This window comes from Trachymyrmex cornetzi, unplaced genomic scaffold (assembly GCF_001594075.2).
Source record: "Trachymyrmex cornetzi isolate Tcor2-1 unplaced genomic scaffold, Tcor1.1 scaffold47, whole genome shotgun sequence".
Classification (NCBI taxonomy): Eukaryota; Metazoa; Arthropoda; class Insecta; order Hymenoptera; family Formicidae; genus Trachymyrmex; species Trachymyrmex cornetzi.
In genome coordinates, this window is record NW_017299509.1 from 2412978 (window position 1) to 2425813 (window position 12836).

Below are 12836 nucleotides of genomic sequence, written 5' to 3' on the forward strand. Positions count from 1 at the left end.
ATAATTGATTAGAATTAACTATAAGCATTGGAAGTATTGTTTCATCCTTTAAATCTCAAATCGTGCTGATATAAAAAAAATATGTCTCTTAGATTTATGACAACATATTTCAAGGAGAATAAAATTTGTTCTGTGATAGAACACTTGTTAGAGAAATGCATGATGATAGTAACTATATGCAAATTTTATGTTATGTAGAATTAATATATACACAGTTAAATAAACTATATTATAGTTTAATAAATATAATATAGAATATAAATCATTCAATTATATACGTTAATTCTACAAATAAAATTTATATATCATTTGTGTATCATTTATATGTTATAAATGATTGTCTATAGTTGCCACCACTTTTCTTCTGAATGTAAGTTTCAAAAGTATTATGAAATTGTAAAATATTTTAAATCTGTTAACGGAATTTAAATCTTTAACAGATTTTCTGTAAAAGGTCTGAATTAGGAATTGTTAAGAACTTGTAACATCCTCTACACCGTTAAACAACGATGAAACTTAAATAACTTTAACTGTACACTTGATGTAGTATCTATATAATGCAAGTTTCGTAATTATCAATAGAAAGTTTGTGTAAGAAAGACGTTTTCCTACCTCGACTTGGTAAGTTATCGCTCGTGACTCTGAATAAACGAACCATCTGCAAAACTGTGTTCATATAACGGTTTTAATCAGCAAATGGAAATTCTACCGATCTTCGGTAAACGTCGTTATTCATTAAGTGCGCAGAATTTTTCTTCTTCGATATGTACTGACAAATATCAAATATTTTCTCGTTTCGAAGACAAAATTTCGTCTTCTTCGTGCCATCGTGAGCAAAAGGAGTGAAAATGTGACAAGCGGATAAATCGTTTTAAAAGTATGTAAGGAAGAAACAGAGGAGAGAAACGGTAAATCGATTTTGGAAGGGTACAAGGTCATAAAAGTACGAGATAAAATATATAAATTATTAGAATGCACGGAGATCAATAAATCAAGATCACAGATCTTGGACTTGAATCTACAATTGAAAATCTGGGAAGACTCGTTCCCGTAAGGATAACGCGAGTGACAAATAGCTTGCTCGAGTAGCGGGAAAGAAGAGATATAAAGTAAGACGAAGAGATTCGGAGCGTAGTCCAGATTCGCGTTAAATAATGCCGAAATAAGGACGAGAGTGTAGCGATAAATCAGACAAAAAATCGGGCCATAGAGCGTATAACGGAGACAACGGACATGTCGGTCGTAATACGGCTAGTCCCACTTCCCGTTTCCTACAGAGCGGAAATTTTACGGTGAAATTTGCAGAATATATGTTCCCTACTCTGCACTGGTCCAAAAACCTTCATTAACTTTTACATTTGCGGTTCGCGCCGCGCAAATTGGCTTCATTATACGAAAGAAAACCACTATCCCACCGCACAAACGAAGAATTGTCGTCCACGAGGTAGACATTACGTAGGAATGATGTCACAATCATCAAGGTAAAGAGCGTGGGGAATGAATTGCTTATTTATAAGAATGCAGAGATGAAAGTCATCAAACTGGTGAAAATTTCTGTTCAAGAATCTTTTGAGGACTCTTCTTTCGAGATGGAAAAATCAAATATTAAGAAGGAAAAGAATACCAAACTACAAACAAATAAAAAATGTAAGTACGACGGGGAATGAAACGACCGAGGAATATTGGGAGATCGTAGAAAGTTTCTTGCGAAGGGAAAAAGAAGGGCGAAAGATATAATCACGACGAGAAGCGAGCTTCTATGATCGCCTCGTCATTTTACATAGCATATATACTCGTATAAATCTTTTTCAGAGCGCACAAACTATGTATGGCTCATCCTTGACCACCATTTATATCCTCTACTAAAAGCTGCTTCAAAATTCAAAAACTGTGGGAGAAAAAAACGAGGTTCGGTCTGTTCGAAGTCCTCGGAGCTTTATACACATAAAAGCTTGATATAATAGAAGTATATTGAAGGAAAATGATTTATTCATAGAAATGTGTATTTGAACTTTTTATTCTTTTAGAATAAAAGAGTATATCCTTTTCGTTATGTAAAATATGTATACAGAACTGACTTTATTATCTAGAAATAATGAAATTATAAAATTAAATATAAATTAATTTCCAGGGCATTAAGTAACAAGTAGAAAAAATTTGTGAGGTTTCTAGATGATAAAATTTTCTAGATGATAAAATATATAAAGCAAAAATTAAGGAGAACAAATTCAAGTGGATGTTTCGTTTTTTAATAATAAATATTTCAATGTATATTTAAGTGCATCTCAGAGACTTTTACATGAATTTGAATATTCAGAATTACAATATCAAAATTAACAACATTTCAGTGCTTAAATTTTTAATCATAAGCGTCTAAATATTCTTATACTTAAGATACTTTTGACGTAAATATTTGAACATTTATAATTAAAAAACTAAATCTTAATCGTATTCGTACTTTATTTTGTCATTCAATTTTTTTTCTATCTGTTACCAAACATTCTATAAATGTATTAAATTATATAAAGTAATTTTAAATTTAATTTGCTTAACAATAATAATTTCTAAAACGTAATGTGCTTAATTAAAATTTTTTCATCAGATACTGAAATTATAGTCCATCAAATACACTTTCTAACAAGAGGAATCGAAAGATTCACAATAGAAACATTTAGTAGAACCATTGTTCTATTTTTATTGACAAGGTCTATACTATCTTCGCTAAAACTACAATTTATACTAGCGGTCTCTCACAGAATCACAGAAAGCACAAACAATGCATACCTTTCGACAGTAATGCTAATTTTACTGCACGAGTCCAACACGTAGGATGTGCGTGATTTCAGCGTTTCCGTTGTCCAATGTGAAAATCAACAATGGCGAAGATCCATCGAAGATACAATATGAAAAAAAGAACATAATGTTAAGAGATATTCGCGATTTTACGAATCTGCATACCATGGTCTTTCCTCGATCGTTGATCTTTTAAGTAATAAGGATATAAAAAATATGAGGATACAAAAAGACTCCAGATCCAAATACACACCTAACCTCATCGTCCGCCATGGTGGTGTCTTGGTGTTACGCGCGTCTACCTAAAAAATAATATAAAATGATACAAATATTAGTGTCATATGCGTGTACAATGGCTGAAAACCTTGGCACACTATTAATAGTCGCTAATAATAACTTAAGCAGAACATAAAGTAATTATAACACCAAAATAGTGTCAAAACGGTTCCAATATGACTATATTATTATAACCAATAAAAATAAATTTTTTTATTTTGACGGTATTTTGATGTCATAATAACATTGTAAAATGGCTTTATATTCAAAATGATTTTATTATATTATTAATATTAAAAGTCACTTTTGCAATTGCAATTTCTTGGCATCGCTCGGAACTTGATCAAACAATATTTTGTGAAGTATTTGCGTGTGCATACGTTCAACGATCTTCAAACGCTTCCGCGCTCTTCCGCGATGCGTAGTAAAACGGTCGCGCAAATAGCGCGAACGAAAATAAGGTCTGTTTTCTATAGCTGAACTAGTATACACTTTTGGAACTTAAAATGAAATAAGCATATGTTTAATATTTGTCAAAAGCAAGACAGAAAGTTTTGGTGCACTCTAATGCAAGAACAAAAAGCAGACTAATGGAATGAGGCCAACGGTAAATGATGGTAAATGAAAGCTCAGACGTCTGTCAGCGCATTCAGTGCACGACCATGCACGTCGGAAATAATATTAGATAACCAGAGAAAATTTGATCGCTAACGCATCTCTGTGACAAGCATGATCGATTTGTCCGCCCCGTACCGATAAATCATGCGGCTCACGCGTGTGTAGATTTCGCACCGTGGGACGAAAAGACGAGCTCTCAAACCGTCTTTTTCATCTCTCTCGCGCGCGCGCGACGATGGTATAGAATATCCGGCGCGCGAAAATAGACGCCGGCCGTCCCCACTTTCTGCGACGTGCCGTCGTCAGGAACGTCGGGTAACGTCGACGATCCAAATTTGGATGCAACGACCACGGTAGATATCCCATCGTCGGCGGCTTCAACTGGATTCGATGTCGAAACAGCGAAGGGAGCGGATAAACAAAGTCATGAACATCTCTCTATGAGAGAAAGAGAAAAAGAATAATAGAGAGATAGATATAGTGCGTTTATTATTGCTGTAGCCCTCTAAGAACAAACGTAAAGTTATCAAAATGAGCTAACAATAGCAGAAAATTATAACGGTAAAAATGAAAAAAAATAAAAAGAATATATATAACCAAAGTAATACGAAATAAGGGGAAAAGCGATTTGCAAAATAAATATATCGGAAAAGCGAAAAGAACATTAATAAAATAGAAGGAAATAAACATAAGAGAGAAAGAGGGGGGGGGGGGGGAGAAAGAGAGAAAAGGGAGCTCGCCGACGAATATGCACGTCAGCACGTCGCGCTATTTGCGTTTGACATTTCATTCGAAAGAGCTATAACGGTGCGTAGAGGGAAAATATCGCGCATATATCAGCGAGACATGCCGATTTCCTTTGATTAGCCAAGATCTTCCGTCGCGGGATCGTGCCGATGCGCGATGCGAAGTATCGACACGCCAGAGAACATTTTGCCGTGAGGCAAGGCGGGATCCAACGAAGTTTCAAAACAGATAACTTATATAGGTAAACTTCTGTGCGCGCATCCGAAATTGTGCAATTCGGTTAGAGAGAGATAACAATTGCGCACTTAGCGGAGCTCGCTACGACGCGCTCGTTGTCGCAGCTCCAAACATTCAAGAAGATGGATTGTACCTTGTCTACAGCGACACTCCGCATTCCGAAAATACTTAGGAACGTCACGGCTGTACAAGCGAAACGTGATGCAACGTTGCAACGAACACTTGCCAACGGCGAAACAAGATGTCATTAGCAACTTGCAGAATAATGTATCATTTCTTTGTGAATATTTTTGTTATTTCGTTTTTTTCCTGCTTGTACGTTGCGTAAGTTATTAAGAAAGTACTTAACCAAAGTACTTTCAACACATAAAGTCATTATAACGCGTTAAAATGGTTTCAAAACGATTATTAAAAGTCCATTTTTTAATCAATCACGATTCATTTTAACGTTAAAAATGACATCGTTTAAATATATATCATTTTGGTTAAAATTATAGTCAAATAATAAGAAACGTTCACTAAAAATTACAAGATAATTTCAAGCTAATTTCTCACAGACATAAGCTTTTTTAAATATTTCTCGCAAAATGTCATAACGCTTAATTTTTTCATATATATTCTATCTTTATACAAAGCGTTCCACAATAATTAACATAAAATTCAAACGAGCGTTATATAATCGGAATATAATTTTGTTGCATTACATCATAGATGACGTTAGCATACGAATATGTCAATGCGAAAATATAGTAGGGATATTGAAATTTTATGAAAATCATAGAATAATCAAGTTCTTTTCTTGGTCCGTTAATTATTCGTTCTTGCTGCAGCGCCTTCTTTTACAAACGATCGCCTTTGCTAAGTATAGATTTCCTCGCGCTCGAACCATTCCGAGACACGTCCTATCCTATCGAGACACGTACCATCTCCGATATCAAAGAGGCAAGCATCGTAAAAATAGACTCACTAAATCTCATTAAATTATATGATACGTTAAGTAAAAAGGGCAAAATCCATTCAAAAGAAAATATAAAATACATAGCATTACCATTCAGGAGAAGTTATATTCTACTTTATTGAATCTCTCTCTCTCGTTAAGTTAGAAGATAATGCAAATATATTCTTTATCTTGAAAAACTGTGAATTTAAAAAAAATTGATCGTAAAATAATACCCAAGATCATGATAATTATCTTTTGGCGGAATTAAAAATTCTACGATTTCTCTCGATTAAAATTAAAATGTGAAAGAAAAAAGATCGAAAGACGTTTTCTTTACGTTGGAGAATTATAAGTCTTAAGAAAATTGATCGCAAAATGATTATAATAATAATCTAACGCTATCCACTGATGGAATTAAAAATTTTACGATTTTTTTTTTATTAAAATTAAAATGAGAGGAAGAAAATTGAAAAAAGATTACACGCGCCAATTATTTTATCCAAGTAACTAGTCAATGGCTGAATTGGGCCTATAAACGGAATAATTTTTCGTCTATCACTTTCAACTCCGCGTCACTTTCAAAACGATCGCTCGCCGATCAATCACTGTCTTGGGAGGTCTTGGGCGAATCAATCGTCACAACCTTGGAAAGTGTCTTTCATACAGCCACTCGTTTCACTGACACTCGAACGCGGTAACTTCCCAACGATTATCCTCGAACATCGAAATAGCATTTCAAGAGCAACAACTCATTCCTGGAAGAAGAAATTGAGTTTTCCATTTTTTTTTCTCCTATCCAAAGATTCTCCAGACTTCCTCCTGAAGAATATAAAGACGGTCGATGCCTTTCGAGACACTCTTGCGCTGCGATAATGGCAAGAACAACCAGGAGGATTACAGGAAGTAGGCTTACCTTGTGGAGAAAGCTCGCTGGCTGCGACTGGCCAACCGGACCTTAGGCAGCTGACTGTACCATCGTGGATATTTAGTCGACTTTGCGAACCTCCAACATAGGCCGTTCACGTGGTACAAGCACGACCAATGACGGTACGCCATTGGTCGTAAGCATTTTTAGGCGAGAGCTCTGCTCGCTCTGCTTGCTGCCAAAAATAATCAGAAACTGAAAACGGAGCCGAGCTCGCTTGGTCGCTAAACCGTTCGCGTTTGCCGCATCGCCTTCTTCTGATTTCGTTCATCTTATTACCGCGATTGTTATGAGGCAAGAATGGAGCGGTCTTCAACTCGGTCGCCCTTAAACGTTACTAATTAAAATGTGGTTATCAAAACGATATGACTTACTAACGTTAATAGAATTTCTAATTAAAGGAACAGTATTTAGTAAATATATTCTAAATGTATCTATCTAAAAAATGATTTAAAACATATTCTGCTTTTTTAATTTTTAAATTGAGCCTTTTACTTATTAGTCGATCTAAATTTCTTTCTATATTCTGTAAGAATGTTTCCAATAGCAGAACAAATCACTATAATGTTAAAATAAATCATACTTAGTAAAAAAAAGTGATTTTTAATAAACAATTTCATAAAAATAGAAATTTTTATAGACTCCTTATATTAATACAATGATAATAATAACAAAATGTTTAACTGGGCGTTAGGAGTCAGCGCCGGATATAATATTGCGCAAAGTTAACTAATTATACCTATTCATAAATCAAAAATTCAATTTTGTACGTTTCGGCTTACTATTTAAGCCATCCTCAGCAATAAAAAACTACGGTTGTGCGAGACGCAATTCGATAGATTTTATAGTGCGATAAGCGGTAATTTTTTATAGTAAGCCGAAACGTAAAATTGAATTTTTCATTTATGAATAGATTAATAATTTTAATAATTTTATTTTGTAGCCCTTTCAACACCATTTTGATGTTATTATGACTTTCTATTTGACGTTCTACTTAGGCATCCAAGCAACTAATATAAAATATCATGACATAAAAAAATGACATCAAAATGGCTACATAATGACTAAAATCACTTTAGTCATTTACGATTCATTTCATCATTATTTTGAAGTTATTGTGAGTTGTTATTCCGCTTTAAAAGATACAATTTCCAGGAGGTTCATTCATTCGTGCTAATACAGGATAGAATATTATAACAGATATTTTTACAATTACAAAATATTCGTAAAATATAAGTTTATTTTTTATTTAATATTTTTATTCTTTGTTGCTTAGCATTCCACGAAAGATCTAGTTTGAACCAAAAAAATATATTATTTTTGGAGACAAGTCGAATACACGTTGTACAACAAGATGTAACAAAAAATGAGAAGCTTATGTCTCAAATCTTGTAAAAATTATTAATGTCTCTCTCGTTCGCGCAGCTCGGTGAGAAAAAACTGAGATATTATCGGCACTTTCTAAATTTCTCGTACCAGCAGCTGCTGGCACTAAACGCGGTAACGATGACGGAAACGTCGACGCGTCCCAACGTAATACAATCATATCGACGTAATGTCACCAATGAATTTCAATGAAACTCTTGGCTCGAAAGTAGAAGTTCCACGTGCTATGAAGGACTTGTTAAACATCCCTTATCTGCAAAAACTGTCAAATATCTTCTATTTAACAGTGTTAAATGTATAGAATGTTAGTATTAACAATGATTCACAAATATTAGTATGATCTACTTTAATATAAAGATTATATGTGATCCACTTTAATGTTTTATCGATATATATAATCTCATATATACAAGGATTGTAATATTGCATTACGTAGAAACTATACATATTATCTTGCAGTTTATATTACAATTATAAACGTATTGTACCATATCATATTATGCGCGATACATTATTATAAACATTATTAAAATTATATACATTTAAATAAATAAGGAAAATATTATACATTTAAAGATTATACATTTAAATAAACAAGGAAAACATTTACTATATTAGTTAATATATATAGTTAATGTGTGTGTGTGTGGCGAGTGTGAGCAATATTATTTTATTATTAGATATTGTATTATTGTGGATATTTATTAAAAAATTAACCTTATTTCATTCCCAAATTATTCAACAGCTGCAACAAAATATTTATTTAAATTTTTGTATGTATTATGTGACAAATAAACGATTTAAAAAATATTTTATATTTTTTGAAGATGTTTAAGGACTTTTTTAAAGCATGTTAAAAAAATTTTCATTATAACTATGTATTATATAATAAATTGCATTGTGCAATACATTGTAAATTGCATTGCAGTTATTATACGTAGTAAAATTTTTTTAATTTTTCATCAGTAAATCCATTTGAAATATTGCGATAAAATTATAATATTGCAAACTCTTATTTTTAATTCTATTATCAAATTGCAAGAAGAATAAATAGAAATGATAATTATTATTTTATAGAAAAATTTTCAAATAAAAGCAAAAGAATTAAGAAAAAATAAAATGGTCCTTTAAGTTTATCTTTTAATGAAAAACCTATTATATAAATTAGAAAAATTTTAATTTAAAAAATAGTAAAATAAATTACAACAATTATTTTATCTCAAAAGCAGAGAACGAAGAATCAAGTAGAACAAACCCGCCGAGTCAGCCATGTGGCACACACCGATGTTACGTTGCACATTTAACGCAGGTAACATATCTACGGTAAACTTCATTATCGATAACGTTTCTTCATTGTGAATATTGCCATTTTACTATGCCTTATTGTAAAAAAAATCCTATTCGCATGCTTTTCACCGCATGGCAATTCAATCGAAACTTTGGAAAACCGAAGCTTTTTACTAAAGGAAAAAAATGCACAAGTAGGAAAGCGCGCGCGGTCAAGTACGTGGTACATATCGAGACTTGGTCGGACAGTTTAGTTGGTACGGATAATACAGGTCTCTGCGAAGTTGTAGTAGAATATATAAAGCTCGCGACGTAGATACTGCATAGTCGAGAAGATGGCGAGAACTTACGAAGGAATTCGAAGTTCTTTCACTGCTACAAAATGCTCAATGATGCCCAATGCAATGCGTATGTACATTGAAATTGACCATGTCACGGTGACGTCTGATAAAGATTACAGTATTGCAGATTTACCTTATAAGCTCTTAGTATCGCTGTTATTGCAAATATTTTTTGTTAATTAAAATGAAGCAAGGGGAAGTTGATTTTACGACGTATGCGTTAATCTTACAAAATGCCTCCCCTAATTACTAAGGTCGATGTTTTAGCATTTTCTCTGACAAAGACGGTTCCAAAATAATATCCGACCAGAGCAGAGGTGTAAATGAATTTTTCCGAGTCACCTCGCATCCAGTAATTTAACCTTATTAAAGTTTACATTGACCGTAATCTAGTCGCTTAATATCAAGATCATAATAATTATACACTTGGCATTGTCCGTGCATTGCTTAATCAGCCCTATACAATCACCTTCCTTGACGTTAACCTCTGATATTAGAGCCTAAATCCTGTATAATGAAAATACACGCGAGCAAAGAGGATGGACCTACGTGTATGTGGTGAAAGGGTGATGGAAAGAAAGAGAAGGGCACGAGCTGGAGGGTAAAAGACAGGTTCTCTTGATGCGTGTACCATCGGTGTCGTAACCTTTAACCTATTCCTTCTCAGAGGGAGTTACAGGTAGAGCCCCTGAAGGGGTGGGACGATGAGGTTGAATGTGGTGCGCTCGAACGGATCACAGGGTAAAAAGGGACCAAGGGGAGGGTTGAACCGGAGGTGATTGACCCAGCGTCCCTGTTGCCACGACGACGATCCCGTGACGTCACGGGACAAGCCGGGGTTTATGGGTGACCCACATTCCAAAAATAGCCGTCACCGATCTGCCCCTCCCGTCTCTCATCGGCCGTTCTCACCCTTCGCCTTCTCTACCATTACACAACACATACACGCACGCACGCACGCACGCACGCACGCACGCACACGCTTGTCGATGCCACCATTTCCTCGCATATCTCAGCACGATTCTCTCTTCTCTTCTTACCAAGTATTTTTCTCCTTCTTCGTTTCTTCTACAGTCGTTCTCGCGGTTGAAATGAGAGATTATATCGCCGCGCGTCAAATCATTCTTGAAGGTAGACCGGACTTCATAAAGGGGTGGTGAAGAAATCGCGGTGTATGAATTGTCACTCGAATATTCCTGTTATCGATTGACAAGTGATGCGATATGTATGTATAAAGCTAATCGTGCTGTTGATCTCGCGATCCTGCAAACTGTCGCAAGATATAACGTAGATTTATCAGAGTGGAAAAAATCGAAAGAGAACACGAACAAAGTTTAATGCTTGCCTTGGATAAGATTACAATAATTTTTATCCATTTTCACAATTTTCGTTCGATATATACTTTGGCGTAAAAAATACTCCTTGATATTAATCAAAACTTCTAAATATTAACTCTTAACTTTATTATTTTGTATCGGACTCTTCATCAATCGCTCGAAAATCTCCTAGTTATACATATTGTAACACTAGTAACACAATACAGACCTTGTTGCTTAATTCTTGGCGTTTTACAATTTTTTATCAATAAGTATGTGATAGTATTAGATTTATTGACCTTTATATCACAATAGAGCATGATTTAATTGTTGGAAAATAATAAATAACAGCTATTATATCAAAATTAAATCTTGTACAGTACCCATTATTAAAATTTTGTGTGTGTGTGTGTTAAAGTGCTGCAAGATTTTTATACTGGATGTTAGATTGAAACCGCGCGCTTTTGGAAACCCGTGCGATTTTGGACTTTTACAATTTATATCAAATTTAATAAAAGAATTCTACTTACAATTTTATGTGTATTTTTATATTGTTTCCTTACTTCAAAAGTGACATAAAAAACTAATTTTCGAATTACCGTGAATGAGTTAAGTTAAGCATTGCCTTAGCAATCGCTAAAAATAAACTAACTTAACTTTATAAAAAAAATCATCAAAATTGTCACAACTCAAAAAGGATGATTTTTAAAGGATTGTGAAAAGAAAACGATATTTGATCATACTAAGAATATATTTTTTTGCCGATATTATTTAATTGATAATCAATAATTTTTTGTCAAGTTGAAAAATAGTTTTTTTCCCTTTTTTGGGAAACTTAATTTTTTCTTAGTATGTTGTCACTTTTTAAACGATAAAAACGATATGTACGTGTAAATTTTTAAATATATGTTTCGTATGTGTGTATTTTGTTTTTTGTAATTCTATTTGTACTACACGACGTATAAAATTATAGATAGAGAATTGAATCCTGTCAATTCTCATATGAATCATAAATTGTTTAAATAAGATTTTTATATATAAATTTTTTTATTTTCTTATATAATAGTCATATAGTATTATACAAGTACAAAATGTGATGTTTACTTTTTCTCTGCGAAAACTGTGGATATAAAGATCTACTTTTTAATAAAGATTACATTCAAATAAATTGTAAGATTATAAAGTATGTGAACGTAGAAGAATTAACGTTGACGTTTTGTTTTTCTTTTTACAAAGATCAAATCTTAATTAGATAGGCAGGCGATAAACGGGCGAACATACGAGAACGTCCGACTTCGACAGTAGTAACCATTTTAATCCCGCTCCTTTTTTTCAATGAATCGGGCGACCGAACAAACGGGCAAGTATCCACGGAAAGTCGATGGGGTACTTCGACCCCACGACCTAGTTTGTGCCCCCGTGACGTCATACCGACGTCATTGCCCGGGGAAAACTAGGTCGGGCAGACCCAGGCGGACCACCGGAAGAGAGGTCGGAGGGTTTATTGAGAAATTCCCTCGACTGATTTCTGTCCTATCGGGGACAAATTTTAAATCGTCAGGAAGAACTTTGCTTTTCTCATATATTGTATTCGACATTAATAACAGTCGTGTGTCTGAAATATCTGTAGAATCGAAGTATCTTCATCATCTTGTTTAATGCTTTTTATAATTAAAGAAAGAGAAAGAGAGAGTGAGAGGAAAAGAAGAAAAGATTATTACTTAGATATTAATTTTAATATTAAAACATGACCACTGCTTCATCTCTTAATGTTTGTTAATTAATTGTGTAAAAAATATGGCAGAGGGTTATAATAATATTCGATATTTTTTCAATTTTGTAACTTCTCAATTTTAGATTACAATAGGAAATAAAAAATTTTATAGAATTATATTAGAATTTGTAAAACATAAATTTAAAGAGCTGTATATCGAATATACATTCGTTACAATAACAAATGAAGATAATTG

The 12836-nt window shown here is 33.5% G+C and overlaps 1 protein-coding gene across 15 annotated transcripts in view; it reads right to left on the minus strand.

The window, feature by feature from the left end:
- Positions 1-6716, minus strand: part of wupA (troponin wings up A) — a 33600-nt gene extending 26884 nt beyond the window's left edge. For 3 of the 15 annotated variants that reach the window (XM_018513521.1, XM_018513520.1, XM_018513515.1), the window contains exons 1-2: positions 6525-6714; positions 3052-3095 (exon numbers count right to left, since the gene is read on the minus strand). In XM_018513521.1, the coding sequence (XP_018369023.1) occupies positions 3052-3066 (15 nt within the window). In that variant the 5' untranslated portion in view covers positions 3067-3095; positions 6525-6714. Of the gene's footprint in view, positions 1-3051; positions 3096-6524 lie in introns of all 15 variants that reach the window. The other 12 variants (XM_018513517.1, XM_018513518.1, XM_018513522.1 and 9 more) reach the window with 9 other exon arrangements.
- Between the last annotated feature and the right edge of the window lie 6120 nt (positions 6717-12836).